The sequence below is a fragment of the Balaenoptera acutorostrata genome, chromosome 13 (assembly GCF_949987535.1).
Source record: "Balaenoptera acutorostrata chromosome 13, mBalAcu1.1, whole genome shotgun sequence".
Taxonomy (NCBI): domain Eukaryota; kingdom Metazoa; phylum Chordata; class Mammalia; order Artiodactyla; family Balaenopteridae; genus Balaenoptera; species Balaenoptera acutorostrata.
Genome location: NC_080076.1, coordinates 45,582,632 through 45,609,525, shown reverse-complemented (window position 1 = coordinate 45,609,525; position 26,894 = coordinate 45,582,632). Strand labels below are relative to the sequence as shown.

At 34.5% G+C, this 26,894-nt stretch overlaps 1 protein-coding gene across 4 annotated transcripts in view; it reads left to right on the top strand.

Annotated features, from left to right (window-relative positions):
- The window catches only part of RNF138 (ring finger protein 138), a 40,494-nt gene extending 13,961 nt beyond the window's left edge, over window positions 1–26,533 (top strand). For all 4 annotated transcript variants that reach the window (XM_057526780.1, XM_057526782.1, XM_057526781.1 and 1 more), the window contains 6 exons: window positions 5,845–6,010; window positions 7,782–7,897; window positions 20,078–20,134; window positions 20,971–21,082; window positions 22,463–22,570; window positions 24,190–26,533. In XM_057526780.1, coding sequence (XP_057382763.1) covers window positions 5,845–6,010; window positions 7,782–7,897; window positions 20,078–20,134; window positions 20,971–21,082; window positions 22,463–22,570; window positions 24,190–24,258 — 628 coding nt within the window. In that variant the 3' untranslated portion in view covers window positions 24,259–26,533. The remainder of the gene's footprint in view (window positions 1–5,844; window positions 6,011–7,781; window positions 7,898–20,077; window positions 20,135–20,970; window positions 21,083–22,462; window positions 22,571–24,189) is intronic.
- The last annotated feature ends 361 nt before the right edge of the window (window positions 26,534–26,894 follow it).

Below are 26,894 nucleotides of genomic sequence, written 5' to 3'. Positions count from 1 at the left end.
GAACTAATAAGAATGTACAGAGAGGTTTCTGGACATAAGAACAACAGACAAAAATCAATAACATTTTTTATACCAACAGTCATCAGATAAAAAATTAATAGAAAAAATCCTATTTATAATGCAACAAAAACTATAAATAGTTTATAAATAATTAGACTATTTATTATAATCTAGTAAAAATGTCAAGACTTCTGTAGGGAAAGTTGAAAAACTACTGAAAAGCATAAGAAATCTGAATAGGTGGAGAGACATGACATGTTTATGGGTAGCACCACCATTCAATAAAATTAAGATGCCAGTTCTCCCTCAGATGATTCTAAAACTAATGCAATTCCAATAAAGTCTCAACATTATTGTTTTGGTAGAACTTGAAAAACTGATTAAAAAGTCGTAATGATGTGTTAATGACCATGAATAACTGAGAAAATTTGGAAAAAGTAGAACATAGAGATAGAACCAACCCTGCTAGTTACCATGACGTAGTATTATGAAGTTATAGTAATTAAAATGGTATGGTATTAATTCAGCAGTAGATAAATGATCAGTAGGACATATACTAGAGAGCCCAGAAATAGTTCCATACATGTATTAGAACTTTGATAGATATGACATGGCAAATCAATGGGGAGAAGATGGCTTATCCAGTAGAATGGTATTTGGATAATGGCTTTGCATATGAAATCTCTATTGTTTACTATACATAAAGGTATTTTTTAGGTGAATTAAAAACTTAAATGTGATGAGCAAAACTTAAACTTCTTAGAAGGCAATGTAGGGAAATATCCCTGATCTTGAGAAGGGGAAGGCTTAAGACTGTGCACAAACCGTAATTTTAGGAAAAGGTGATGAATTTAGACTGTATTAAAAATTAAAAATTTTCCATATCAAAAGACCACAAACAAGGTTAGAGACAAGTGGTAACAGACTCAACAGTGATAACATTCTGTTGTTATACAAGATTATATCAGAACGGATTGGTTTATACGTGTTTGTTTCCCCTGCACATTGATGTTTTGAGCCATTAGCAAATGGTTACATTAGCTGAAGAGAAGTACACTAAAACTCAGTTGAATATAACAAGCCACAGAATTGTACACTACTGTATGAAATGCACAACCTACATTTTTTCCTTGGTTCGGTTTGGCCATGAGAGCTCTCTGGAATTTATCAGCTTTAATCACTCCTTTCTAACCCCTCACCTCTTTTTTTTAAGCTTTAGAGTAAAGTGTTTATTAAGAACTTAAATGTCTTTTAAAATGTGTTAGTATTTTTATTAGGATTGTTTGGGTTTTTGTTAGTCCTCTGGTCACAGTGTTCTACGGGTAGTTAGTCTACCCCAACCATTTTTTCCCCACAAGCCCTGTAAGTTTTAGTGTGCGGTTTTGCAGAATGTGTCGTTTCTCAGTATTGTATTTATTGCATTATCAGAAATGCCTAGGGTTCAAAAAGCAAATAGTTTAGTATCCAGAAGATGAAATTCTAGGTTATAAGTCACTTTCCCTCAGAACTTTGAACACATCATTCTGTTGTTTTGTCATCTGTTTGTTATTGCTGATGAGTTTGATGCTAATCTGATTCTCTTTCCTTAGTACGCGATCTGTTTTTTATTCCCTCTCTGGAAGCTGTTAGAAGTTGAAAAAAATAATTAAGATTTTCTAGTGATCTGGATGAAGATCTTTCAGAAATTCATTGTACTGGTCATTTGGTTGTCTCTTATTTTGCAGATGTATTTTTTTAGCTCTGGAAATTTTCTAGCAATTTTTTTTTTTGGTTTGTTTTTAAGCCCAGTTAGAAGATTAATTTAGCTATTTTTATAACAGTTTAAACATATTTACCCTTGTTTTTACTCCTAATTGAAAAAATTTAAGTGTAGTATTCATAACAGAAAAGTGCCCCATCACAAAAGTCAGCTCAGTGAATTTTTTTCAAACTGAGCACACCTGTGTGTTCAACACCCATATCAAGCAACAGAACTCCAGAACTCCATTACCAGCATTTCAGAAACTCCTCACTTCTCCGAGGAGTGTATCCCACTTCTTCCAGGACATCACTATTTTGACTTTTAACAGTATAGTTTTACCTACTCTTTGATCTTTATAAAAATAGAATCATGCAGCTTGTAGTCTTTTGCATTTGGCTTCCAAAGCTCAACATTATACATCCAAATCCATTCTTATTACGGTATACTATAGTTTTAATTTTGTGGATATGCTGTAATTGTTTATGCATTTTTCTGTTGATGGACATTTGTATGGTTTTCAGCTTTTGGCTATTACAAATAGTGTGGCAATGAACTTTCTGGGAAATTTCTTATGATGAGGTATGCAAGTCAGTTGGGTATACTTTGGAGTGGAATTACTGGGCTATATTAGCTACTGCCAAATGGTTGTATTAATTTTCAAAATGGTTGTATCAGTTTACACTTTTACAGCATTGAATGCAAGTTTAGGTTGGTTTCACATCCTCCTCAACACTTGGTATTTTCCACCTTTTTCATTTTGGTCATTCTGATAGGTATGTAGTGTTATCATATACTATTTTAGGTATTGAATAAGTGGGCTTTGAAATTTTGGTTTATCCACTCCCCCTAAATACAGCTTATGTTTGTACACCCAGGTTTCAAAAAATCTTTTAACATTCTCTGTTTATATTTTACTTGTAATTGTTAAATTAGCCAGCATTTTGACTAATTTACCTGCTAATAGTTACTAACCTGCTTCATTTCGTTCACTCAAGCTCCATCAATTTTATGCATGGTTATCTCTGTATAATGAATTTTGTTGGTGTGAACTTTGTTGACAGTTTCAATTTTTATTTAAAGAGGAAGGTTTAGCTTAATGGTTTGGTGATAGTTTTACCTTTATCTCTTTTTTTTTTTTTTTTTTAATTTATGACTGTGTTGGGTCTTCGTTTCTGCGCGAGGGCTTTCCCCAGTTGTGGCAAGCGGCGGCCACCCCTCATCGCGGTGCGCGGGCCCCTCACTATCGCGGCCCCTCCTGTTGCGGAGCACAGGCTCCAGACGCGCAGGCTCAGTAATTGCGGCTCACGGGCACAGCCGCTCTGCGGCATGTGGGATCTTCCCAGCCCAGGGCACGAACCCGTGTCCCCTGCATTGGCAGGCAGACTCTCAACCACTGCGCCACCAGGGAAGCCCCCTTTATCTCTTTAATTACTGTTTTCTCTTTGGTAGTTTATCAGACCTGGCTTCTATAACATTACTTACTCTTGGTTCTTCTGTTTCTTTGAACCTTCCTTTAATGTTTATATCTCTCTAGATTGTTTCTTTAGTGTTCTTTTTTTTTTTAATTTTTTAAAAATTTATTTTATTTATTTTTGGCTGTGTTGGGTCTTCATTGCTGCGCGTGGGCTTTCCTTGAGTTGTGGTGAGCAGGGGCTACTCTTCGTTGCAGTGCACAGGCTTCTCATTGCAGTGGCTTCTCTTGTGGAGCACGGGCTCTAGGCGTGCGGACTTCAGTATTTGTGGCACGTGGGCTTAGTAGTTGTGGCTCGAGGGCTCTAGAGCACAGGCTCAGTAGTTGTGGCACGTGGGCTTAGTTGCTCCGCGGCCTGTGGGATCTTACCGGACCAGGGCACAAACCCGTGTCCCCTGCACTGGCAGGCGGATTCTTAACCACTGTGCCACCAGGGAAGCCCTTTAGTGTTCTTCTTACCTTATCTGCTCCCCATATTCTTCCGCCCAATTTTCAGATCCATTTTTCCACTTGTTTACTGGATAACACGCATTGAGCTGTTTGTAGGTACTTTATTTTTTAAATACATTTATTGATTGATTGATTGATTGATGGCTGTGTTGGGTCTTCGTTGCTGCGCTTGGGCTTTCCCTAGTTGCGGCGAGTGGGGGCCACTCCTTGTTGCGGTGCGCGGGCTTCTCATTGTGGCCCCGTTGCGGAGCACAGGCTCTAGGCGCGCGGGCTTCAGTAGTTGTGGCACATGGGCCTAGCTGCTCCTCGGCATGTGGGATCCTCCCGGACCAGGGCTCGAACCTGTGTCCCCTGCATTGGCAGGCGGATTCTTAAACTTTAAACTTGCGTTTTTCTGTCAAACCAACTCTTCCAATATTTCTCAGTTTGGTTAATACAGTCACCTTCTACTCAGTCTTCTAAATTAGAAATGCTTTTCTTTCTCATTCTCTCACAAGTAATTGTCAAAAAATTATATTCTATTTTTTAACCTAGGATGCCCCTTCATACACAATCATAGACATTGAGAACTATGTCTCTGAAATAGAGATCCTCTGTCCCTCCTTCCTACTCCTGCCTTAATGTAGACCGTATCATGATCTAGACTATTGTTCCAGTTAGTCTTGTGGGGTTTTTTGTCTGACTCTCCCTTTCATTTTATTTTCCTTTTCACAGTCCCTCTGAGTAAAGAATGCAAACACTGAGTGAAACAAAGAAGTTAAATTAAAAATGTATTACTCAAAATTTAGAAAACATATAAACAGAATTTCAGTTTTTAATTTAAACAATTAAACTTAAAAATGATGGTTTTTGTAACTTTGTGGTATTTATACTTGTGAAGTTATTAAAGCTCAAAATGACATTCAGAGTTTTGGGACACCCTCGCTAAGGATTTTGTTAAGTATTGACAAATTGTTATTCAGAAATGTAGAGCACTCATTTCTTTATATCTCCTTTAACACTGGATATTATTATTATTTTTTAAAACTAGTTTTTTGACAACTGAAAAAAAGTTTCTGTCTTGTTTACTTTGCATTTCTTTGACTCCTGGTTATGATGAATATTCTCCATGTTTTAAAGTATTGGTGAGCACTTCTAATGCTACCTTAGTGATATTAGCTACTATTTATCAAACACTTTCCTGACTCAAAAATAACTGTAATGAACATTTTATTACATTACCTATCTTAATCCTCTGAACAACCCTATCAAGTGTAGATGCTTATTGTATGTGTGAGGAAACTGATTTTAAAGAAGAGTGACTTGTTCAGTGCTACATGGTTAGTAAATTCAGTGTGATCTGTTATCACACTATTACCTCGCAACTTTTTTGTTAGTATAGATGTGGAAGATTAGTATATTTGTATTTATAGGGGGTTGAATTAAATGTATAATTATTCTAGAGCCCAGGTACAGATGGCTGTGATTTTTAATCTGGTTTTTCTAAAAGCAAGATGATCAAGTTTCATATTTGTTTGGGTTAGGGGAGAAGATTTTGGTGAGTTTGGTTGCAATAAGAATGTCGATGATAGATATTTAGAGCTGGAAGGATTGTTAAGTATTTCTCAAATTATGTTCCATTGCACACTGTTGTGGGAATTTTCATATATCCCGACCACAGAAGTTTGGGCAACACTTGGTTTCCTTAGCAGAGAAACCTTAATAACTTTGAATAATTCTTGAATTTCCGAAATCAGTTTCTGTAGGAGGCCTATTCATATCTTGTAGAACAACATCTTGAAGTACATCAGTTTGAGACAAAGCTGATGTGTGGTCCATTCTCTCATTTTGTAAGGGGAGGAAATGGAGATCCATTGTGGTTAAGTGTGTTGCCTGAAAATCACACAGCTGCTAAACAACACAGGATAGGATCCAGTCATTCCTTTTGTACCATGCTTCCCTTGATAATGTTATATAATATTTATTTTTCCTGTATTATGTTAAAAGTAGTTTCTTTTGTATTCCCATCTAGTCCAGACATTAATCTTACACTGAGAAATTCATGTACAGTTTTTTTAAATTCTAGATGTATGTACATACAAATAGCCTAGCATGATTATATACCCATAACTGCTGTGTTTAATCATTGAAATGAAAAGAGTACTTTTTTCTGTAGTTAATGTGTCACAAATGTTTGGTTTAGTTTCTGTAGAAAATGTTTCCTGACTGCAATGAGAGAAAGCGGAATACATTGTCCCCTGTGTCGTGGAAATGTGACTAGAAGAGAGAGAGCATGTCCTGAACGGGCCTTAGACCTTGAAAATATCATGAGGAGGTTTTCTGGTAGCTGCAGATGCTGTGCAAAACAGGTAGAGTAAATGTGACATAGTTCTTTGGAAGTTAAGTTTCTACTCTGAAATTTCTGTTTGACTTGTCTTGGTGGGTACTGTTTTGAAGAGAAATTATTTAGGTTGGGAATTGGGTAGAAAAGGCCAGAAAAGCTGTGGCTATAGATCTTACTAGATTATAAACTTACTGAGAACAGAGACCAAAAGATAGATACAGTCTCTGAATTTGCCATAATTTTTAGCGTGGCATTTTTTTCAAAATAATCACTCATCAATTACCTGCTAAATGAACTGAATGAACAAACTGGCATTTAACTCATTGAAGCCCCATTCTGGTACAGACTCAGCCCTTGAATAGTTTTTCTGGTGGTAGTATCATTATTGCAACTTTGCAGGTAGAAATGGGCCAAATGGATTTATGTAGTCAAGGGGGAGCTCTCTAGCTGCCCGCTGTACTTGTATGTTTATGTATTTATCTTAAGAAATCACAAAATACTTGGCAGAAGACTTTGCTTTTTAAGGAACAGGTGGGAAAAATCAGGTATTGGCAAATAACTGGCATTAATTCTCCAATCTGGATTTTATTCTACCGTTTGGAGAGGGAATGAAATGGTGAGAGGTGGTTAGGCTTTGAGTATATTCGTTTATTATGGATTTATCACAGCCACTTTTTCAAACAGCTAATAAAGTCAGTGAGCAAAAAAACCTGTTGCTGTTTCATGCATTCACACAAGACATATCTGCTTTTCCATCTTTTTGAGGGAGGTGTTAACTGACAGGGCAATGAAGTGAAGCTGGAAAATACACTTGAGAGATTTCTGGCTCTGCTCCCCAGAGAGAAACTGAAAAATGTTCCAAGTGTTAACTTGGGAACTTAGTTTTTTAAAGCACTTTCTAACTCTGCCAAGTTGCAGTAGTTAAAGAAATAAAAAGATGCCCAGTGCTATGAGGCAACCTCTTAATACTTTTAAAATTATTTTTTGTCTATTAGTGGTATTTTTTTTTCAGGTGTAAAATTATTTGTTAATTTTTATGGTGAGTTTACGGACAGTTGGACTCATCTCCATTGTCCCTGCATCTAATGGACAGAAACTTACTGCTTATTTTCAGCTCCTACTTAAGAATTAAATCATTTACTTAAAAAAAAAAAAAGGCCTCTAGTTTAAATGGAATATTTAGTTATCTATTTCTGCCTCGTTTTTTCCCTTCTTGTTGGCAATATCTCAAGTCTTATGAGTTCATTTTTATATTAAAAGTCACATTACATTAAAAATTTTTTTAAATTTATTTTTTATTATGGTAAAATATAATGTAAAACGTACCTTTTTTTTTAGTTTTATTTTTTTATAAGTGAAAGATTGTGGTAAACTTTTTTTATACAATAAATGTCCATTTGGTAAGAAAACATATGTATATGATATATATATCATATATATAATATATATACACACACACAATCTGTACGAGGCATCAAATGAACAATTAGAGTGCAGTATTATGAATGGTAAGGTAGAAAACGTACCATTTTTAAGTGTATAATACAGTGGTATTAAGTACATTCATAACATTGTATAACAATCACCACTATCTATTTCCAGAATTTTTTCATCATCCCAAACAGAAACCCTGTACCTGTTAAATTGTAACTTGCTGTTCCCACCCCGCACCAGCCCGACCCCTCTAGTGACCTGTATTCTACTTTATCTCTGAATTCTGTTCTACCTCATGTAAATGGAATCATGTTATATTTGTTCTTTAGAAAGTCACATTACATTTAATCAATAATTTACAGATTAAATTCTATCGCATGAGACATCATTACAAATCTTGTAAGAAGTACCAAGATGAATATGGTGTTTCTTCTATCATTCCAAACTTTCAGATCTCTCAAGATTCAGTAGGGAACAGGTAAGCAATATTTATTCTTATAGTTTTTATTTTTATAGTTAAAATGGAAATTTTTCAGAGACTATATAAAGTGTTTTCTGTTTTGTTTGTGTTTGTTTTTGTGTGTGTGTGGGTGTTTGTGTTTTTAAAGTAAATTGCCTTTGTCCTCATAAGTTTGTTTGACGCATGTAAAATGACATCTGGGAGATTGACTTTATGCTAGACTTAAGCTTATTTGAAAATCATTCTAAGAAACTTCACATGTCTGAATAAAAAGTAGATCTGTGAATTGAACGTATTTTCTTTTGCAACTGAAATTACTTGAAAGCTAGAGAAAATCCCTTTCAGTAATGTATTTGCAAACTAGGATCCTTTTACTCTCTAAGAATAGAATTGTTTGAAATTTTTATTTTGATAAAATGTCATGTAAAAGTGAGATTTGGTACGATTAAATTTGTAGTTCTATTTTAGTCTCAATTCTTTTAAAGCTAGGTTTTGGCTTGATTTGTATCTTATTGGCTCAGGTTTATGTACATTAAACATTTTTATGAAATGTATTTTATGCATAAGAATGGCCAGAATGCACATGTGTGGCTTAAAAAATAGTGACAAAACAAATACCCAGTTGCCCACTAAATCGGGTCAAAAATTATAACATTTTTCAGGACCTTATTTTTTTTAAATAAATTAATTTTATTTATTTAATTATTTTTGGCTGTGTTGGGTCTTCGTTGCTGCATGCAGGCTTTCTCTAGTTGCGGCGAGCGGGGGCTACTCTTCGTTGCAGTGCGCAGGGTTCTCATTGCGGTGGCTTCTCTCGTTGTGGAGCATGGGCTCTAGGTGCGTGGGCTTCAGTAGTTGTGGCACACGGGCTCAGTAGTTGTGGTTCATAGGCTCTAGAGCACAGGCTCAGTAGTTGTGGCACACAGGCTTAGTTGCTCTGCAGCCTGTGGGATCTTCCCAGACCAGGGATCAAACCCATGTCCCCTGCATTGTCAGGCGGATTCTCAACCACTGTACCACCAGGGAAGCCCCTTTCAGGACCTTAGATCTCCTTGTGAGCCCATGCCCATTTGAACCCTGTACTCCCAGAGGTAACCACTATCCTCTTTTTTGGGTTGTTCATTCTTTTGCTTTTCTTTATAGTATTACCACCCACGCATGTATCTCTAAACAATGAAGTGCTTAATTTTTAAAAACTCAGTAGCAAACACACACAATTGTGTAAAGAAAGGCAGTATTGACATTATAGAAAGACTCCCAGGAGGCGATATGTTAAGCAGAGTCTTTAAGATTTTATTTTAGTAGCATTTCATTTCACAGGTTGCTAATTTGCAGTAATTTAACCACTCTTAAAAGCACTCATACTGTAGTAAGGCTTCTTCTCAACTCCTTAGTTGAAACTGTTGTGGTAAAGGTCTTCAGTGATTTTCTGATTGCCTGCTTTTTTAGGTTCTCATTTTACTTGACTCAGTGTCATTGGATGAAATTGGTCACTCTTATTTTGTGATTTTTTAAAAATCCCCTTAGGTTCATCCCTTTCGGTTTTTTATTTCTGTACTTCTGCTGTTTTGAAATTACTCAACAATTTGTTATTAACCCAGTAGATTATTCTTAAGTGCAGGGATGGTGTTTATCTCATTCAACAATGTCTCTAGTTTTTAGCAAAGTTCCTAGTATATATGATTTGGGCAGTCACTGCTTGTTAAATGACTCAGTTTTCTTCTCATGAGACATGCCTTCTTCCCTCTTACCCCCCATATCTAATTGGTCATAGGTACTATTGATTTCTAATAGCAGTATTCCTCATCTGTTCTTTTCTTCTGCCCCTGTTGTCACTTCCCTAGCTCAAGTCCCCATCATCTCTCACTTGAACTGTTGCAGTATTCTTTTAGTTGGTGATCCTCCTTTAATCTGTCCTGTATACGATTGCCAAAGTGATATTTCAGAAGTGCAACTCTGACCTCTTTCTCCTTGTCCTCGCACCTTCTCTTCTGTCCCTTGTCAGTGACTTTCTGTGGCCCCATAGCTGTGTTTCTCCTCCTGGGTTCCACAGGCCAGTCAGGGCTCTGTGAACTGCTTAAACTTCCAATTTTTTTTTGTGTACTATGTGTGCATTTTTCTGGAGAGAGAATGTCAAGATTCTCAAGGGGTTCCATGATCTAATTCAACAACTAGCTTAATAAGACAAAATCCTTTATTCTAAAGCCCTTTCTGATCTGGCACTTACCTTTCCATTTAGCCTTTGTCTTTCTTGGCTACCCATATTGCATAATATGCCTTAGCCATGTTGAATTATTCCCACTGTATCCTTGCCATCCTTGAGAAGCGATATAACTTAGTCATTAAACAGGAAGGCTTGGAGCCAGACTGCCTGGGTACCAGGCTCTGTCATTTACTATTTGTATGACTTTGGCAAGAAACTGTACCTCAGTTTTCTCATCTGTTTAAAAAGGTAGTGGTGATACTATTGAACACCTCATTGGTGGGAGTCAATAAGTAGGTTAATACAAGTAAAACATATTGAATAGTACCTTACTTGGTGAATGTTCGGGGGTTTTTTGTTTGTTTTTTTGGTTTTTATTTTTTCGGCTGTGCAGCGCAGCTTGCGGAATGGAATCTTAGTTGCCTGACCAGGGACTGAGCCCGTGCCCTCGGCAGTGAAAGCACGGAGTCCTAACCGCTGGACCGCCAGGGAATTTCCTAAATGTTTTTAATTATCATCATCATCACCATCACTCCCTCACCTCCATACTTTCCCCACCATTCTAACCCACACTTTGCCAGCCAGTGGACTTTTTCTTCTCTTTGAAGACTTAGACCAAGTGTTAGATACTCTGAAGTATTTCCTATTTACTTGTCTGTTTTTTTTTTATCTAGTAGAATGGGCTTCCTAGTCTTATTCATGTTTATATCCTATGCAAAATTCTAGTTGCAATGGAAAAATTCAGTTTGTATGTGAATTTCTAGTAAGGAAATTGTTGAAGGAAGGAAAAGATTTTTTAAAAAATGATAGGAAATATAAGAAGCCAGAGTGTATAGTCAGGGTCCTGGGAGGAAACAGATAATTATACTCAAATCAGATAATTTGAGGAGAATTTAGTGAAGGACTATTTTTTTATTTTTAAATTTTTTTGTGTGACGTGACTATTTTTAAGGAGTAGAGTATTGGGTGCACTATGTAAGCAGGGTATAGGAAGTCACAAGGAACTCTGGGTCATGTACTCTGGGTCTATTGAAAGCAGGGGAGGGGAGAAAGTAGACAGAATTGGAGAAAGAAGGCTATGTGGAGAGGGCAGTTGGAGAGGGATGCAACCAGTCAAGGCAGTTTTGCTGGGAAGGAGTCTGAGAAATAGGTATCCTAACCTTCCTCTTGTTTCTTCCTCCAAATCTCCTGCTGGGCTGAACCCATTTGGGAAGCAGAGAAGGGAACCTGCTAATGCAGGTTAGTTTCTCAGTACAAAGAGCATGGTGAAAAATAGAGAAGAGAAGATCTAGAGGGGCAAAAAATATACCCAGCACATAGGATTTCAGTTAGTAGCCGAATATATTGTAATACTCTGTACACTGTGCTTCACAGCTTCCAAGTAGTACAAAGAAGAAAACATCCACTATGTTATTAACAGTATCTTTGATATTGTAGACATTCACAGAAAGATAGACAAGATGAAAAGGCAGAGGGCTATGTACCAGATGAAGGAACAAGATAAAACCCCAGAAAAACAACTAAATGAAGTGGAGATAGGCAACCTTCCAGAAAAAGAATTCAGAATAATGATAGTAAAGATGATACAGGACCTCGGAAAAAGAATGGAGGCAAATATCGAGAAGATGCAAGAAATGTTTAACAAAGATCTAGAAGAATTAAAGAACAAGCAGAGATGAACAGTACAATAACTGAAATGAAAAATACACTAGAAGGAATCAATAGCAGAATAACTAAGGCAGAAGAACAGATAAGTGACCTGGAAGACAGAATGGTGGAATTCACTTCTGCAGAACAGAATAAAGAAAAAGGAATGAAAAGAAGTGAAGATAGCCTAAGAGACCTCTGGGACAACATTCACATTGTAGGGGTCCCAGAAGGAGAAGAGAGAGAGAAAGGACCCGAGAAAATATTTGAAGAGATTATAGTCGAAAACTTCCCTAACATGGGAAAGGAAATAGCCACCCAAGTCCAGGAAGCGCAGAGAGTCCCATACAGGATAAACCCAAGGAGAAACACGCCGAGACACATAGTAATCAAATTGCCAAAAATTAAAGACAAAGAAAAATTATTGAAAGCAGCAAGGGAAAAACGACAAATAACATACAAGGGAACTCCCATAAGGTTAACAGCTGATTTCTCAGCAGAAATTCTACAAGCCAGAAGGGAGTGGCAGGATATACTTAAAGTGGTGAAAGGGAAGAACCTACAACCAAGATTACCTGGCAAGGATCTCATTCAGATTCGATGGAGAAATCAAAAGCTTTACAGACAAGCAGAAGCTAAGAGAATTCAGCACCACCAAACCAGCTCTACAACAAATGCTAAAGGAACTTCTCTAAGTGGGAAACACAGGAGAAGAAAAGGACTTACAAAAACAAACCCAAAACAATTAAGAAAATGGTCATAGGAACATACATATCGATAATTACCTTAAACGTGAATGGATTAAATGTTCCAACCAAAAGACACAGCCTTGCTGAATGGATACAAGAACAAGACGCATATATATATATGCTGTCTACAAGAGACCCACTTCAGACCTAGGGACACATACAGACTGAGAGTGAGGGGATGGAAAAAGATATTCCATGCAAATGGAAATCAAAAGAAAGCTGGAGTAGCAATACTCATATCAGATAAAATAGACTTTAAAATAAAGAATGTTATAAGAGACAAGGAAGGACACTACATAATGATCAAGGGATCAATCCAAGAAGAAGGTATAACAATTATATATGCACCCAACATAGGAGCACCTCAATACATAAGGCAACTGGTAACAGCTCTAAAAGAGGAAATTGACAGTAAGACAATAATAGTGGGGGACTTTAACACCTCACTTACACCAATGGACAGATCTTCCAAACAGAAAATTAATAAGGAAACATAAGCTTTAAAGGATACAATAGACCAGATAGATTTAATTGATATTGATAGGACATTCCATCCAAAAACAGCAAGATTACGCTTTCTTCTCAAGTGCGCACGGAACATTCTCCAGGATAGATCACATCTTGGGTCACAAATCAAGCCTTAGTAAATTTAAGAAAATTGAAATCATATGAAGCATCTTTTCCGACAACAGCGCTATGAGATTAGAAATCAGTTACAGGGAAAAAAACGTAAAAAACACAAACATTTGGAGGTTAAACAATACGTTACTAAATAACCAAGAGATCCCTGAAGAAATCAAAGAGGAAATCAAAAAATACTTAGAAATGACGATCCAAAACCTATGGGATACAGCAAAAGCAGTTCTAAGAGGGAAGTTTATAGCTATACAAGTCTACCTCAAGAAACAAGAAAAATCTCAAGTAAACAATCTAACCTTACACCTAAAGGAACTAGAGAAAGAAGAACAAACAGAACCCAAAGTTAGCAGAAGGAAAGAAATCATAAAGATCAGAGCAGAAATAAATGAAATAGAAACAAAACAATAGCAAATATCAATAAAACTAAAAGCTGGTTCTTTGAGAAGATGAACAAAAGTGATAAACCATTAGCCAGACTCATCAAGAAAAAGAGGTAGAGGACTCAAATCAATAAAATTAGAAATGAGAAAGGAGAAGTTACAACAGACACCACAGAAATACAAAGCATCCTGAGAGACTACAACAAGCAACTCTATGCCAATAAAATGGACAACCTGGAAGAATTGGATAAATTCTTAGAAAGGTATAACCTTCCAAGACTGAACCAGGAAGAAACAGAAAATATGAACAGACCAATCACAAGTAATGAAATTGAAACTGTGATTAAAAATCTTCCAACAAACAAAAGTCCAGGACCAGATGGTTTCACAGCTGAATTCTATCAAACATTTAGAGAAGAGCTGACACCCATCCTTCTCAAACTCTTCTAAGAAATTGCAGAGGAAGGAACACTCCCAAACTCATTCTATGAGGCCACCATCACCCTGATACCAAAACCAGACAAAGATACTACAAAAAAAGAAAATTACAGACCAACATCACTGATATCACAGAAATTGAGACAGAGATGTAGAGAACAAAAGTATGGACACCAAGGGGGGCAAGCCGGGGGTGATGGTGGTGGTGGTGTGATGAATTGGGAGATTGGGATTGACATGTATACACTGGTGTGTATAAAATGGATGACTAATAAGAACCTGCTGTATAAAAAATAAATTAAAAAATGAAGATTTTATTAAAAAAAGAGTCTATGATATTGTAAACCAAATAGTTCTTAATGAGAAAGACAGCTTTTCCTGATAATAAAAGAGATTATACTGAAGTGCTTTGCCCATAGGTCCTCAAAAGAAGAAACTAACATAGTTAAAAAAATTTTTCAAAATAAACCCTTAGATCATTTAATCAATTCAGCATACATTTATTGTACCTTCTGAACTACTGGGCACACTACATGTTATTGAATATGCAGGGATGGGTAAAACAGACATAATCCCCCTTTCCATCTGTGTAAGCAGTATAACTTCCAGTCGAGTCATCCAAAATAAACCAACACTAGTTTCAATCAGATCAGTCAGGGTAAAACTATTTACCATAAACTAATAAATGTTGGTGAATGTTTAACAAAATTATTGCATTCGTATGGGGTAGTTTCTTATAACAATTATGTAGCAGTGCTAGTTATTTTACTAACGCCATTTCTAGTTCATAACATGAAATTCTGATTTTAACATGTAGGACTGTATCTTTCTGTTTTCTTTAGCTACTAGAAAGGAGAGAGGGAGGATGCATGTAATCATTAGATACCAGCACACATTTCTGTTTTATTTTCCTTGGAAATTATTTGGTCTGCTTGCAGGCTTTTCCAACTCATCTTAACTCTTTGTAAACATTAATAACGGGATGTCAGTAAACCTATAACAGTTTAGTCCAAATACAACTCTTCACAAAGACTGAAAGAATGAAATTTGCAAACAATCTTATGTTTCTAACAGATTTCTCTCCAAGGTGTTGAACATTTTCAGTGGCTAAGTAACTATTAAGGAATCTGGTACAAGTATTAGATAAAATGTCCTTTTCCTTATTTATAGGCATTCATGATATATTCTGGTTAATAATTCTTTATTACATGCAATACAAATATATTTACATTTTTTCCAAAGAAGTAAAAAATTTTTTTTTGCTGTTTTCTGAAACGTGTAAACATAGAACTTGAGATTTTTCTTCGCATTTTAAAGACTGGAAATGAGGTACTCTAGTATTTTGAAAACTGCCTTAGGTAATACCATAATTTAAAATGGCATAAATGGCATAGTCATGCATAAGTTTTTTGGGTTTTTTTCTCACCCCTTTTTTTATTGTGGTAAGAATATTTAACATGATGTCTACTCTCTTAACAGATTTTTAAGTGTACAGTATAGTATTGTTATATACAGTATAGGCACAGTGTTGTACAGCAGATCTCTAGAACTTACCTTGCATAACTGAAATTTGTACATGTTGATTAGAAACTCATTTCCCCGTCCTGTAGCTCCTGTTAGCCACCATTCTATTCTTGGCTTCTTTGAGTTTGACTATTTTAGATACCTCATATAAGTGGAATCATGCAGTATTTGTCCTGTGACTGGCTTGTTTAACTTAGCATAATGGCCTCAAGGTGTATTTATGTTGTCACAGTTGCAGGACTTTCTTTTCTTTTAAAATTGAATAATATTCCATTGCATGTATATGCCACATTTTCTTTATCCATTCATATCTTTTTTTCTTTATCCATTCACAAGATTGTTTCTATATCTTGGCTATTGTGAATAGCGCTGCAGTGAACTTGGGAGTGCTGTTTCTTCAAGATTCTGATTTCACTTCTTTTTGATAAATACCCAGAAGTGGGATTGCTGGATCATATGGTAGTTCTACTTTTTATTTGTTTGAGGAACTTCACTATAACTGTTTTCCATAGCAGCTGCACCATTTTGCATTCTCACCAACAGTGTACAAAAGGTTCCAGTTTCTCCACATCCTCACCAACACTTGTTGTCTTTTGTTTTTTGATAATAGGTATCATAACAGCTATGAGGTGATATTTCATTGTGGTTTTGATTTGTATTTCCCTGATGATTAGTGACGTTGAGAATCTTTTCATATACATGTTGGCCATTTGTATGTCATCTTTGGAGAAACGTCTATTCATATTTTTAGCCCATTCTGTAACTGGGTCATTAGTTTCTTTGCTGTTGAGTTGTAGGAGTTCCTTATGTATTTTGGAGATTAACCCTTTGTCAGAAACATGGTTTCCAGATACTTTCTCCCATTACATATGTTGCCTTTCACTCTTTTGTTTCCTTTGCTATGCAGAAGCTTTTCAGTTTAATGCAGTCCCACTTGTCTGTTTTGGCTTTCGTTGCCTGATTGCAAATATTTTTGATCAGTCTTTGGCTAGTCTTATCGTGTCTTTTGACATACATAAGTATTATATTTATATTTTTATATATATTTATTTTCTTTATGTTTTTTGCTTTTTGTGTCATGCTTGAGAAATCCTTTCCCACATCATAAAATTATAGATATTTTCTTCTTTAACATTTTAAAGCTGTGCTTTTCACATTTATTTTGGATGTATAATGTGAGGTAGGAAAAATTTTCCCCAAGTGATAACCATTTGTCCCAGTACCATTCATTGAGGAGTCCATTCTTTCCCCACTGATTTATAACGCCATTTTGGTCCTACACATCTCTTCTGTTCTGTTGCTTCGTTTATTCCTCTAATACCATGTTATCTTAATTACTGTGGCTTTAACAATATGTCTTAATATCATGTAGGGAAAGTACTCCCTCTTGTTTTACCTAGAAAATTGTTTCTGTTATTCTTGGCCCTTTGCTATTCCATATGACTTTTAGGATCAGACTTTTGAGTTTCCCAAAAATTCCTGTAGAGATTTTGATCGGAAGCATTATAAAGGTTGAATTTATTGAAATCATAGATTAATTTGGAGAGAATTGACATCATATGATACTCATTTTTCCCACCCAGTTTCCCACCTGTTTATCTCTTCCATTAAAAAAAAAATGCAGTAAAAGAAGTCCATTTAGAGCACACATAAATATGTTCTAGTATATCTTTTCCCAGTAAAACCTTATAGTTTTTGTTGCTGTACAAATGGATCTTTTTTCCTGTTTTATAATCTGAGTGGTTATTACTAGTGAGTAGGAATATTAAGGATTTTTATGTTAATCTTTCATTTAGCAATTTTGCTGATTTATTAGTTCTAATAGTTCTAAATAATTTACCTGTAGATTCTTTTGGATTTATTACGTAGAAAATCATTTGGTTTGTCAGTGCAATTTTGTCTCTTACTGCTTCATTTCGTACTTGATTTATTGCATTAACTAGGGCCTCTATCCAGTATTAAATAGAAGGCACCTTTTTTTTCTTGATTTTAGTGGGAATGCATCTAAAATTTTATTGTTATGGATGGTGTTCACTACAGTTTTTTAACATATTCTTTATCTGTTCTATGATGCTATTATCATCCTGAAGTTAAGATTTCTCCATTGAATGGTTCTTACTCAGATCAGAATCTTGTATGCAATTAAAAAAAAGTATACATCTGGCTTCATTCCCAGATACGCTGCTATCTAGAGTTTAGGGATTTGTACTTTTGAAAGCATTGTGGGTGATCAGAGGCTTTTTTGTTTTTGTTTCCATCATGGAGGTTGAATTTTAGTGAATGGTTTCTACATCAGATGAAATAAATGATCATATGTTTTTTAAATTGATAGTATGGTTGTCAGTAATAGATATTCTATTGTTGAACTCATTCATGCATTTCTAGAATAAATGAGTAGGCTCCCAGTAATAGCTCAGGGTATGATACAGGATGATCAGGAAGGACTAGAATGATGATAACAATAATAATGGAAAATAGAGAATTGTAAATATAGGTGGAAGGGAGAAAACATTTAAAAAGGGCATTAACTTTGATATTAAAATGCTTTAAATCAGGAGTTTTGTGATTGCATACCCGACCAGTGAAAATAATTGAGCATGTACTCCCAGTATGTGTGTTTATTTTAAAACTATGCATGTGTTTTATAGTACTAATACTTTACGCATAACACATGCAAAATTTAAGTGAGATAAAGATGAAAAAGTTACTTTAAAAATAAGTTTGCTTTATTTAATGGTATAAAATATTTTCATTCTTCAAGTTTTATTACTGTTTTTATTGAAAACAATATGGTTGACTATGATTTCTAAAATTTCTTAAAATCTTGGTTTAATACAGTGACAGTAATTTAAAGATTTGAATCTAAATTCACTTTACTTTGATACTTGGTCTTGATGACTATCATGGCTGAAAAGATACCTACAACATGCAATACAGATCCAAATGGAAGAGTATGTCATAGGTTGAGATTCCTATATTTTTCAGTCGCATTTGGTAAATATTAAAAGGGCTTTTGTTGAAATTTTCCATAGTCTCTGATGATGTTATAGTTGGTCTTACAAACTAATCGGAAGTTTTTTTTTTTGTTTTTGTTTTTTTTTTTTTTTTAATGAGGATCTTGAATCAGATGCGTATGTTTGATTGATTGATTGATTGATTGATTTTGGCTGTGTTGGGTCTTCGTTTCTGTGCGAGGGCTTTCTCCAGTTGTGGCAAGCGGGGGCCACTCTTCATCGCGATGCGCGGGCCTCTCTCGTTGCGGAGCACAGGCTCCAGACGCGCAGGCTCAGCAGTTGTGGCTCACGGGCCCAGCCGCTCTGCGGCATGTGGGATCTTCCCAGGCCAGGGCTCGAACCCGTGTCCCCTGCATTAGCAGGCAGATTCTCAACCACTGCGCCACCAGGGAAGCCCCCTAATCGGAAGTTTTATATTTTATTAGGGCATGTTCAAAACCCAATGATTATATTTATTTGGAAGATTTAAAAACAGTTTAGAAAAAGCTGTTACCAACTTTAAATGTATAGATATGAGATTTTTTAAAAAATAGGTGACATACTGTTTTTGGTAAAGTCATAACATCCCTTTAACAAATGCACTCTCCGTAGTTTGAATTTATTTTGAAAAGCAGTTTTTAGTCTCCACACTGTTAAAATACCACCTTTACCTGCAGAGACAGATTAGTAACTGCTAAGAAGATGCAAAATAGTGGTTTAATAGTCTTCTATTTGGGCAGGGAAGCTTTCTTGCAGAGAATATGTGTGGAGACAAAACAGTATTTTCACAGAAGGGAAATGACTGTCTTTGGAGAACATCTGTTAGGTAGATGATATAGTATTGCTTGTCCTTTTGTAAAAGAAAAATGAAAAGTCAGTTTTCTAAGTTTCACAACAGTTTTTTTGTCCACTGCCTATCTCATTTTTATTCTAATGTTTCTGCTCTTGAAAGGCCTTGTTTTTATAAAATTGACTACATTGATGAAATTCTAATAATGCATGACTGACAATCCTCATATGGAATGCCCACTTTTCTCTCAGGATTTCTCTGATACTGCGTATGACACATGACTCTGGCATGGGGTCCCAGTGAGGACATCAAGTTATTCTGTATATTAAATGTTGGAAAGCCTAGTTCCTTTTTGGAAAATATAAACATAATGAACATTCAAATATTTTTTCTTAACCTACTCCATTTTGGATGCTACAACCTTAAACTATATCCTAGTTACAAGTCAAGAAGTTCACAAATTCTTGATTCTACCCCAGCATTCAGAAACTTACTAGTCCAGGTAGAGGTAGAGGAGTCTCTTAATTTGAAAGTCTAAAGGACCTGGGGAAATGTTCATGCTATGGATTTAAGGCAATTCTGCAAAATACTATATTCTCTATACTTTTGTAACTATGCCTAAATTAATTTTTAAAGGACCTCATAAGCAGTCTTCTTATCAGAATTTATTTGAAAAGTAATTAATGCCATAATTATATCATAGTTCAGAACTGTTTGAAGTTCAGGCTTCTCAAACAAATTCAGACTGGTTGTCTTCATTAGCAGTTAATGAATCTGTGTTGTGCTTTATTACTTGAAGTATTAACTTTTCCCCCTCCCCCCCATGCCTCTTAAGTAATAGGAGTGAAACATCCACATCTGATAACACAGAAACTTATCAAGAGAATACAAGGTAAGCTTTTGAATTTCTATTATTTTAGTAAATAATACCTATCACTTTGTAATAGTGGATTTTTAAATTAAAAAATTTAAATTCAGTTAAATCATCAGACATAATGCATAAGTTAGCAGTTTAGAAATAAATGATGCAGTTGCTTTTACAGGTCACGTTAAATTAGAAGCGTGTAGCTCTCCTCTTTCACTGTGGTCAGGTTTCTTCCATGCATAATTTAGGCAGAGTTGTCAATATTGAACTGTCCCTTGCTGAAACTGAGATATTAAAACCCAGTGATGCATGATCCTCAAAATATTTTGAAATGTTGATCATTCTGATGGCTGATGCTTTTGTTTTTCACTTTTCCTATGAATTTTGTATGTTAGAGTCTTAGAACTAGGATAAATTAAAGATAAACCATATGGATGTAAGTCTTTTAAAAGTTTTAATTTCCTAGATATGGTGTTTCCATACTGGGACACCATGGGATATTTAGAATTTACGGGGGACATACAGTGACATCTACTGGTTACAGGAATGACTAAATTAAGTTGTTTGAATCTAACTACTTAATAAATGGGACAGCTAGGTTTGTTATTATTTTTGTTTAGGCCTCTTGTAGAGGCACCATGAAAAAATTTCCTAGACACTAAGGGTACTGTAAACTGAGATTGTTTAGGAATATCTATTGTAGATTATTTATTGAAAACATAGTTCTTTAAAAATGAGAGAACCTTTGATTAGTCTATAATTATAACTTTTAAAGAAAGAAATAATTATTGGTCAAAAAATAGCTCATCATTTTTACGTTATGATTTCAAATTCAGTATGCTGCATTTAAAATTGTTTTATAGTTCTTCTGGGCATCCCACCTTTAAGTGTCCCTTGTGTCAAGAATCAAATTTTACCAGACAGCGTTTACTGGATCACTGTAATAGTAATCACCTATTTCAGATAGTTCCTGTGGTAAGTATGTATGTTTAAGACAGTCTTCTGTTTAAGGTATGCTGTCCCATTTATTTTACTTCATGTGTACAAGGGAAAGTGGTTACTTGAAATTTGGTGGGGCATTATCAGTAAGGTATATTTTGTCAACAAAGGATTGATGACTGTGAATCGAAATGAGATATTTAAAATCCCAGTAACTAACTTATAAAAAGGCGTATGCTTAATTGTGAGCATAAAGTACGAGAATAGCCTGGAAAAGAGCGGAGTAAGGAAAGGTGAACTGAGGACTCATTACCAAGGAGTAGCATTGTAAATTGTATCCTTGCAGAATGTAGTATATGAGTGCGTAGAGCAAGGAAGGAAAAGAATCATACTTTCTTTTTGATGCATACATATCTTTTTGATGCCATTTTGAGGGTGTGTATGAAAGTGGTGAGACCTTTTTTGATGACTGAAGGAGATAGAGCAGAGTGCAGGATTCCAACATAGTGTTAATGGTTCTACAACTCCACATTTGGAACATGAGTTTCAATTTCAACTGTATATCGAACAGGAGAAACTGAGCTGGAAGAGATACCTCCCATTTTGATATGTAAATATTTTCTTCAGAAATTAGAAGGAAAATGTATCAATAGATAAAATAAGGATTGTGGGTACATCTTAGCAATTTTACAAAAAGTTGTGGAAGAGTATGCCCCAGTATGCCCTTAAAGTCTCGTGTAGCGCCAAGGGAGATACCCCACCTACTTTGCTCATTAGGAGAGGGTCTGTTACTGTTAAGTCAACAGATACAGTGCCAAAGACGTCTCTAAGGAAGAATCTCATATTTAAGAGATTTCATTTGTTTTATATTGCAATAGTGAATTTTTGTTTCTGCATTATATTCAATATAGCACAAACTTTGGCTATAGTCCAGTTAACTAAAGTTCTGCTTTGTTTCATTTCAGTCTGTAATCCATTCACTTTTTAAGATGTACTTACTTCATTTGAAACCTTAAGGATACAATTTAAAGCTTCCTTTACTTTCATCTTACTTATAAATGAAATTAAGCTAATAATAATAATTATATCACAGTTATTGTGTGGCTCTAATGAGATTACATACTGGTTATTGGTAATTATTATTACAGTTGGTTAAGGCTGGATATGGTGTTTCTGTTAAAACAGTAGAATAATGAGATTTAAGTAATAGAATATGTAAGATCTCTCTTTTTATTGTGTTGTGTTAGATTAGTGTAATTTATCTAAGGTAATTTGGTCTATAAATAATCTATTCATGAAATTTGGCTCTTAGAAATGCTTTTCATGTAGCTTTTTTTGTAACATGTTTTAATACTTTCAATGATGATGTTTGGTTATTTTCATTATTTTTTATTTGAAATACTGTGTTTCTTATAGACATGTCCTATTTGTGTATCTCTTCCTTGGGGAGATCCTAGCCAGATTACTAGAAATTTCGTTAGTCATCTAAATCAAAGACATCAGTTTGATTATGGAGAATTTGTGGTAAGTGAGTTTTTCAAGATTAAGAAAATACCATTTAAATATTGAAGTTAAATTAACTTTTTCAATCTAGACTTGAGTTTTGAGGCAAGATGTATCATACTGGACAGTTATAGAGCAAGTTCTGTTGTTTTTATGATAATATAGGTGAACTTTGGTTTGTAGAAGTGGTGAAAGTTGAATTTACTGTCCACCTTCTATATTAGAGAGATAATTAATAGAGGAAGAGCAAACCCCAGATTAACAAAAGGATGATATATATGTAAACTGTCTAGATTTAAGGAAAATTATACCTGCTAGAAAAGTAAAATTGGTATGACAGGTGGAGGATGTATTTCTCGTGTAGTGTAAGTAGCTTGTTAAACTCATAATAGATTTCTTATATCTGCACGTGAGACACATTCTTTTTAAAAATGAGGGAGCTTATTTATGTAAAGCCAGGTTGAATGGTAGATTCTGGCCTTAGTTCACTGCTTTAACAGAGTGCATGAGGGAAGTTATATAATATAAAAATGGATCCCCAGAGCAAAGCATGAGGTTAATTTCTACTTCCCAAATGTGTCTTGATAGTTACAAAAAAAAAATCATATGACTTTTGTTTTATTAATTGTGAAATTGCATTTTATTCATCTTCAGTGAATTAAAACCTTATCTAATTCAAGATTCAGCCTGACAAAGAATGGTTCATACTTGTTTTCCAGTTTATGTAATAAGCACAGACATGTGCAATTCTGAGCATGGCATGAACAGAATTTCCATTTCTTCTGCCCTCCAGTGCTGAAATTATGTCATTCTTGATATATATATTTTTTTATTTTGTGTAATTTGCATTTTTTAGTCATACTGTATAAAAATGTATGTAATAATATTTCAAATATATGTAAAATTCAAGTGTACTCTGATAATTTTAGCAGTTTTATGGAGTAATTATAGGTTATTCTTAAATTCTCAATGTAAGAAAGGTTACTGCATCTGGAGAACTATGTGTTTGGAAAAACAAAAATTTATTTTGTGAACCACTTTTGATCTAATTGTCAGATTGTTTTACCTTGGCACAGAAGAACATGTAATTTGAATTTTTTGAGATTGTCAAATGGAGGCCTATTTTAAAGCAAATCCATGGACCATAATTGAAAGGAAATAGAATTTTTCAAGTTAAGGAGTAGTAGTATAATCAGATTGAGTGAACTGTAGTTTTTACCTTTATGTTATGATTAAGATGATGTTAATTCAACTCTCTTAATGTAATAAGTGCTTATTTTCTTTAAAATGAGTATACCTTCCGACATTGGCATTCTTTTCTAGAGATGACAGAAAATTTATGATTGTGGGTTACCCTTAACTATACTACTTTCAATTAATAACTTATCATAAAGCACTGTAACTCTCAAATTTCATTCTCTGCTGATCCTCTGTTGTTTGTCAATTATTCCTAAATAATTATAACTGAATTTTTAAAATTAAAAGTTCAGGTATTTAGTGCTTATATTTTAAAGAAGTATATGGTGTAACAAACTGTTTCAAGTATGTGTAATGTGTATCAAGATGTGTAATGTATTGGACTAAGTATTGAGTAATTGAGTATGTTTTTCCTATTGACATGTTAATGTTACTGTTTTTAGAATCTTCAGCTAGATGAGGAAACCCAATATCAAACTGCTGTTGAAGAATCTTTTCAGGTAAACATCTAAAGGCTGTAGACGTCTCTGCATCTTTGTACCTGCAAGTGCCATCTTTAAGGAGAAAACTACATGAACTCGCCGTTTCAGTAACTTGATGTGTATATTAATAAAAGTAATTCAGTCTATTGTTTTAGTTTTTAATTGAAAAATAAAGGTGGGCCATCTAAAAACTTCATTCTCTTGATAAGTTAAAAGATAAAAGTTAGGACATTATCTTTAAAAGCATTAAAAGGATTATATTTCATTAATGTAATGGTGATAAAGGGAATCCCTGTTGTACTTATCTTTTTTATATTACATATTGAGTTTTTCCTTGCTTTTGAAATTTGGTGCAGTTCCTCCCATTGACATTATTGTACACAGGTTAACACAGTACCAAATTGTGAAAGATGTGATTGATATAAACCTAACAAATCTGAGCCAGTTATTTGAGTTGCAGAATGGAGACTTGAAGTGCTAAATGAAACAATCCAAAGGAAACTTTTTAAAATAACAGATTCTAGCAGAAGAATTCAACTATTATAAGAAAATTGTATTTATATGACGTTTAGTATTTTTGAAGACTAGTGAGATTTCTTTACTAATTTTGACTCTTTAAAAAGTGAAAGCTCATTTATAGATACTTCCTTTTTGCTGTTAGAAGGAAATATCAAGAGAAAAATTTATTTCTTCGGTGGGCAGTTGATAATTTCAAATCTTGTTTGTTTGGCTGACTAATTTGTAAGCCTAAAGTACAGTAAGCTGAATTACAGCTCTTTGGCCTCAGAATTTTCAATAGCAGAATTGATGATTAGCTAAGATGAAACTTTTATTAGAAACTTTCAGTTGGTGATATTACATTCTATATATATATTTAAATGAGAGGTTTGACTTCATCTCAGTTTAGAAATTCGTTCAAATCTGAAGATGTATATGCATATATACATACACTTTTGTATGTGTATATACACATGCATGCATGCAGTTTGTCAGGTTATATACAGAACTTCTATTAAGATTTTTAAAATGCACAAGCAATATGGGATCGAAGTATTTATCTGATTTGATTAAAATTTTGTATGTCACCAAATTTTTAAAGTAACAGTCAAATGCTAAGTCATCTACTTGGCTACTATTACACCTTAAAAATGAGTTTACACACCTACACAATTACCTGTTTATATGGTGCTCATTTGTTATCTTAAAGGTAATGTGGGACTATAATAGTGAGATGGATTCTACCAGCCACTCTGTTTCATTACATTTTAGTCAAAAACTGGGTTTGTTCTTAGTATTCATTAATGAGAATCATAAAGTAACTTGTACTAGAAGGCCCAAATCACAGAATAAAAGATAAAGAGTGGATTAGCTGACATTCCATACTAATACATTGTTGATGCTTTCTTTAAAATAAATAACTTAAAAGAACATAAAAGAAAATCTCAGAAGTAGTTTGCTGCTAATATATGCATATATTGTATAAAAAGGTATATTTTGGTTTTGTTAAAATCCTTGTTGACTTTTCTACAGTGAACATTTTTTTAACTTGATTTATTAAAAATGTTAATTTTGGAAGTGGAGTTTTGTAAAAACCTTTTTCAGTCAAGCAGTAATTTATGGGTAGTAATAACAATCACCAAAAAAGCCATACATCTTAACATATGCCTTGGTTGTGTCATTCGAAAGAGTGATGTTTACTATGTGCTTGAACATTTCTCTGCGGTTACATGAGTGTAATTGTAAGAATAGCTGTTTAACGAACTCTTTTTTAAAAAGACTTTTGACCATAGGTTTTTCCAGTTTAAGCAATAACTTTAGTACTTTCTTTCAAAATTTAGTACTTCCAGTATGTCAAGTTAAACCATTCTGAGATTTGAGAACTTCTTTAAAGGAAAATTGTAGAGATCATCTTGAAATTGTGTTTTGAAGTTTGTGGGTTAGTTATATATCATTTATAGTCTGGTGTGTCTTTCATATAAGTTTTTTTCATAAGGAAAATATTGACTTTATTTGCTTTTATCTGGGAGCTCCTCAGTATGGAAATGTTTGTTTAAAACCTCCCATCCTTTTGTCAGTGGATTAGGAATAGGGATTGGCTTTACAGATACACAGTTTAAATTCATGAGACAGTCCTTGTTTTTAATATGCATATAGCTGAGTCAGGATAAGGGAGGAAACTGTATTGATGCTCTACCTAAATTTCAGAATACCACTTACAGGCGTCAACAAATTACAGTTTATGTTGTTAAACAGTCTTATTTGAGATGTATTGCTTTATTTTTCAATTAAACGTGGTTTTCTCCTACTTGTGTGTCTAATTAAAATTTGTCGAGAGGCAAACATGATAACATTTAACTCTCATAACACCCTGGAAGACATGTAGGAGATAACCCATTATTTTGCACTTAAAAAAGTGGATAGGAGAAAGATACCAGATGGTGATCCTATATGTTGGGTTTAACTTTACAAACCTATTTTATCTTTATTTCAAATGTTAATCAACTTATAAAGCTATTTTATCAAGTGTTCACACAGCAGGATTTTCACACCATGCTAGCAACCAGACACAAAGCTAGTTAACTGGTTAACAGACATTTTTAAATGGAAAAGTTACCCTCAATTAAATAAGGTATCAGGGCTTTAAGGATATATTGCCAAATACGTCA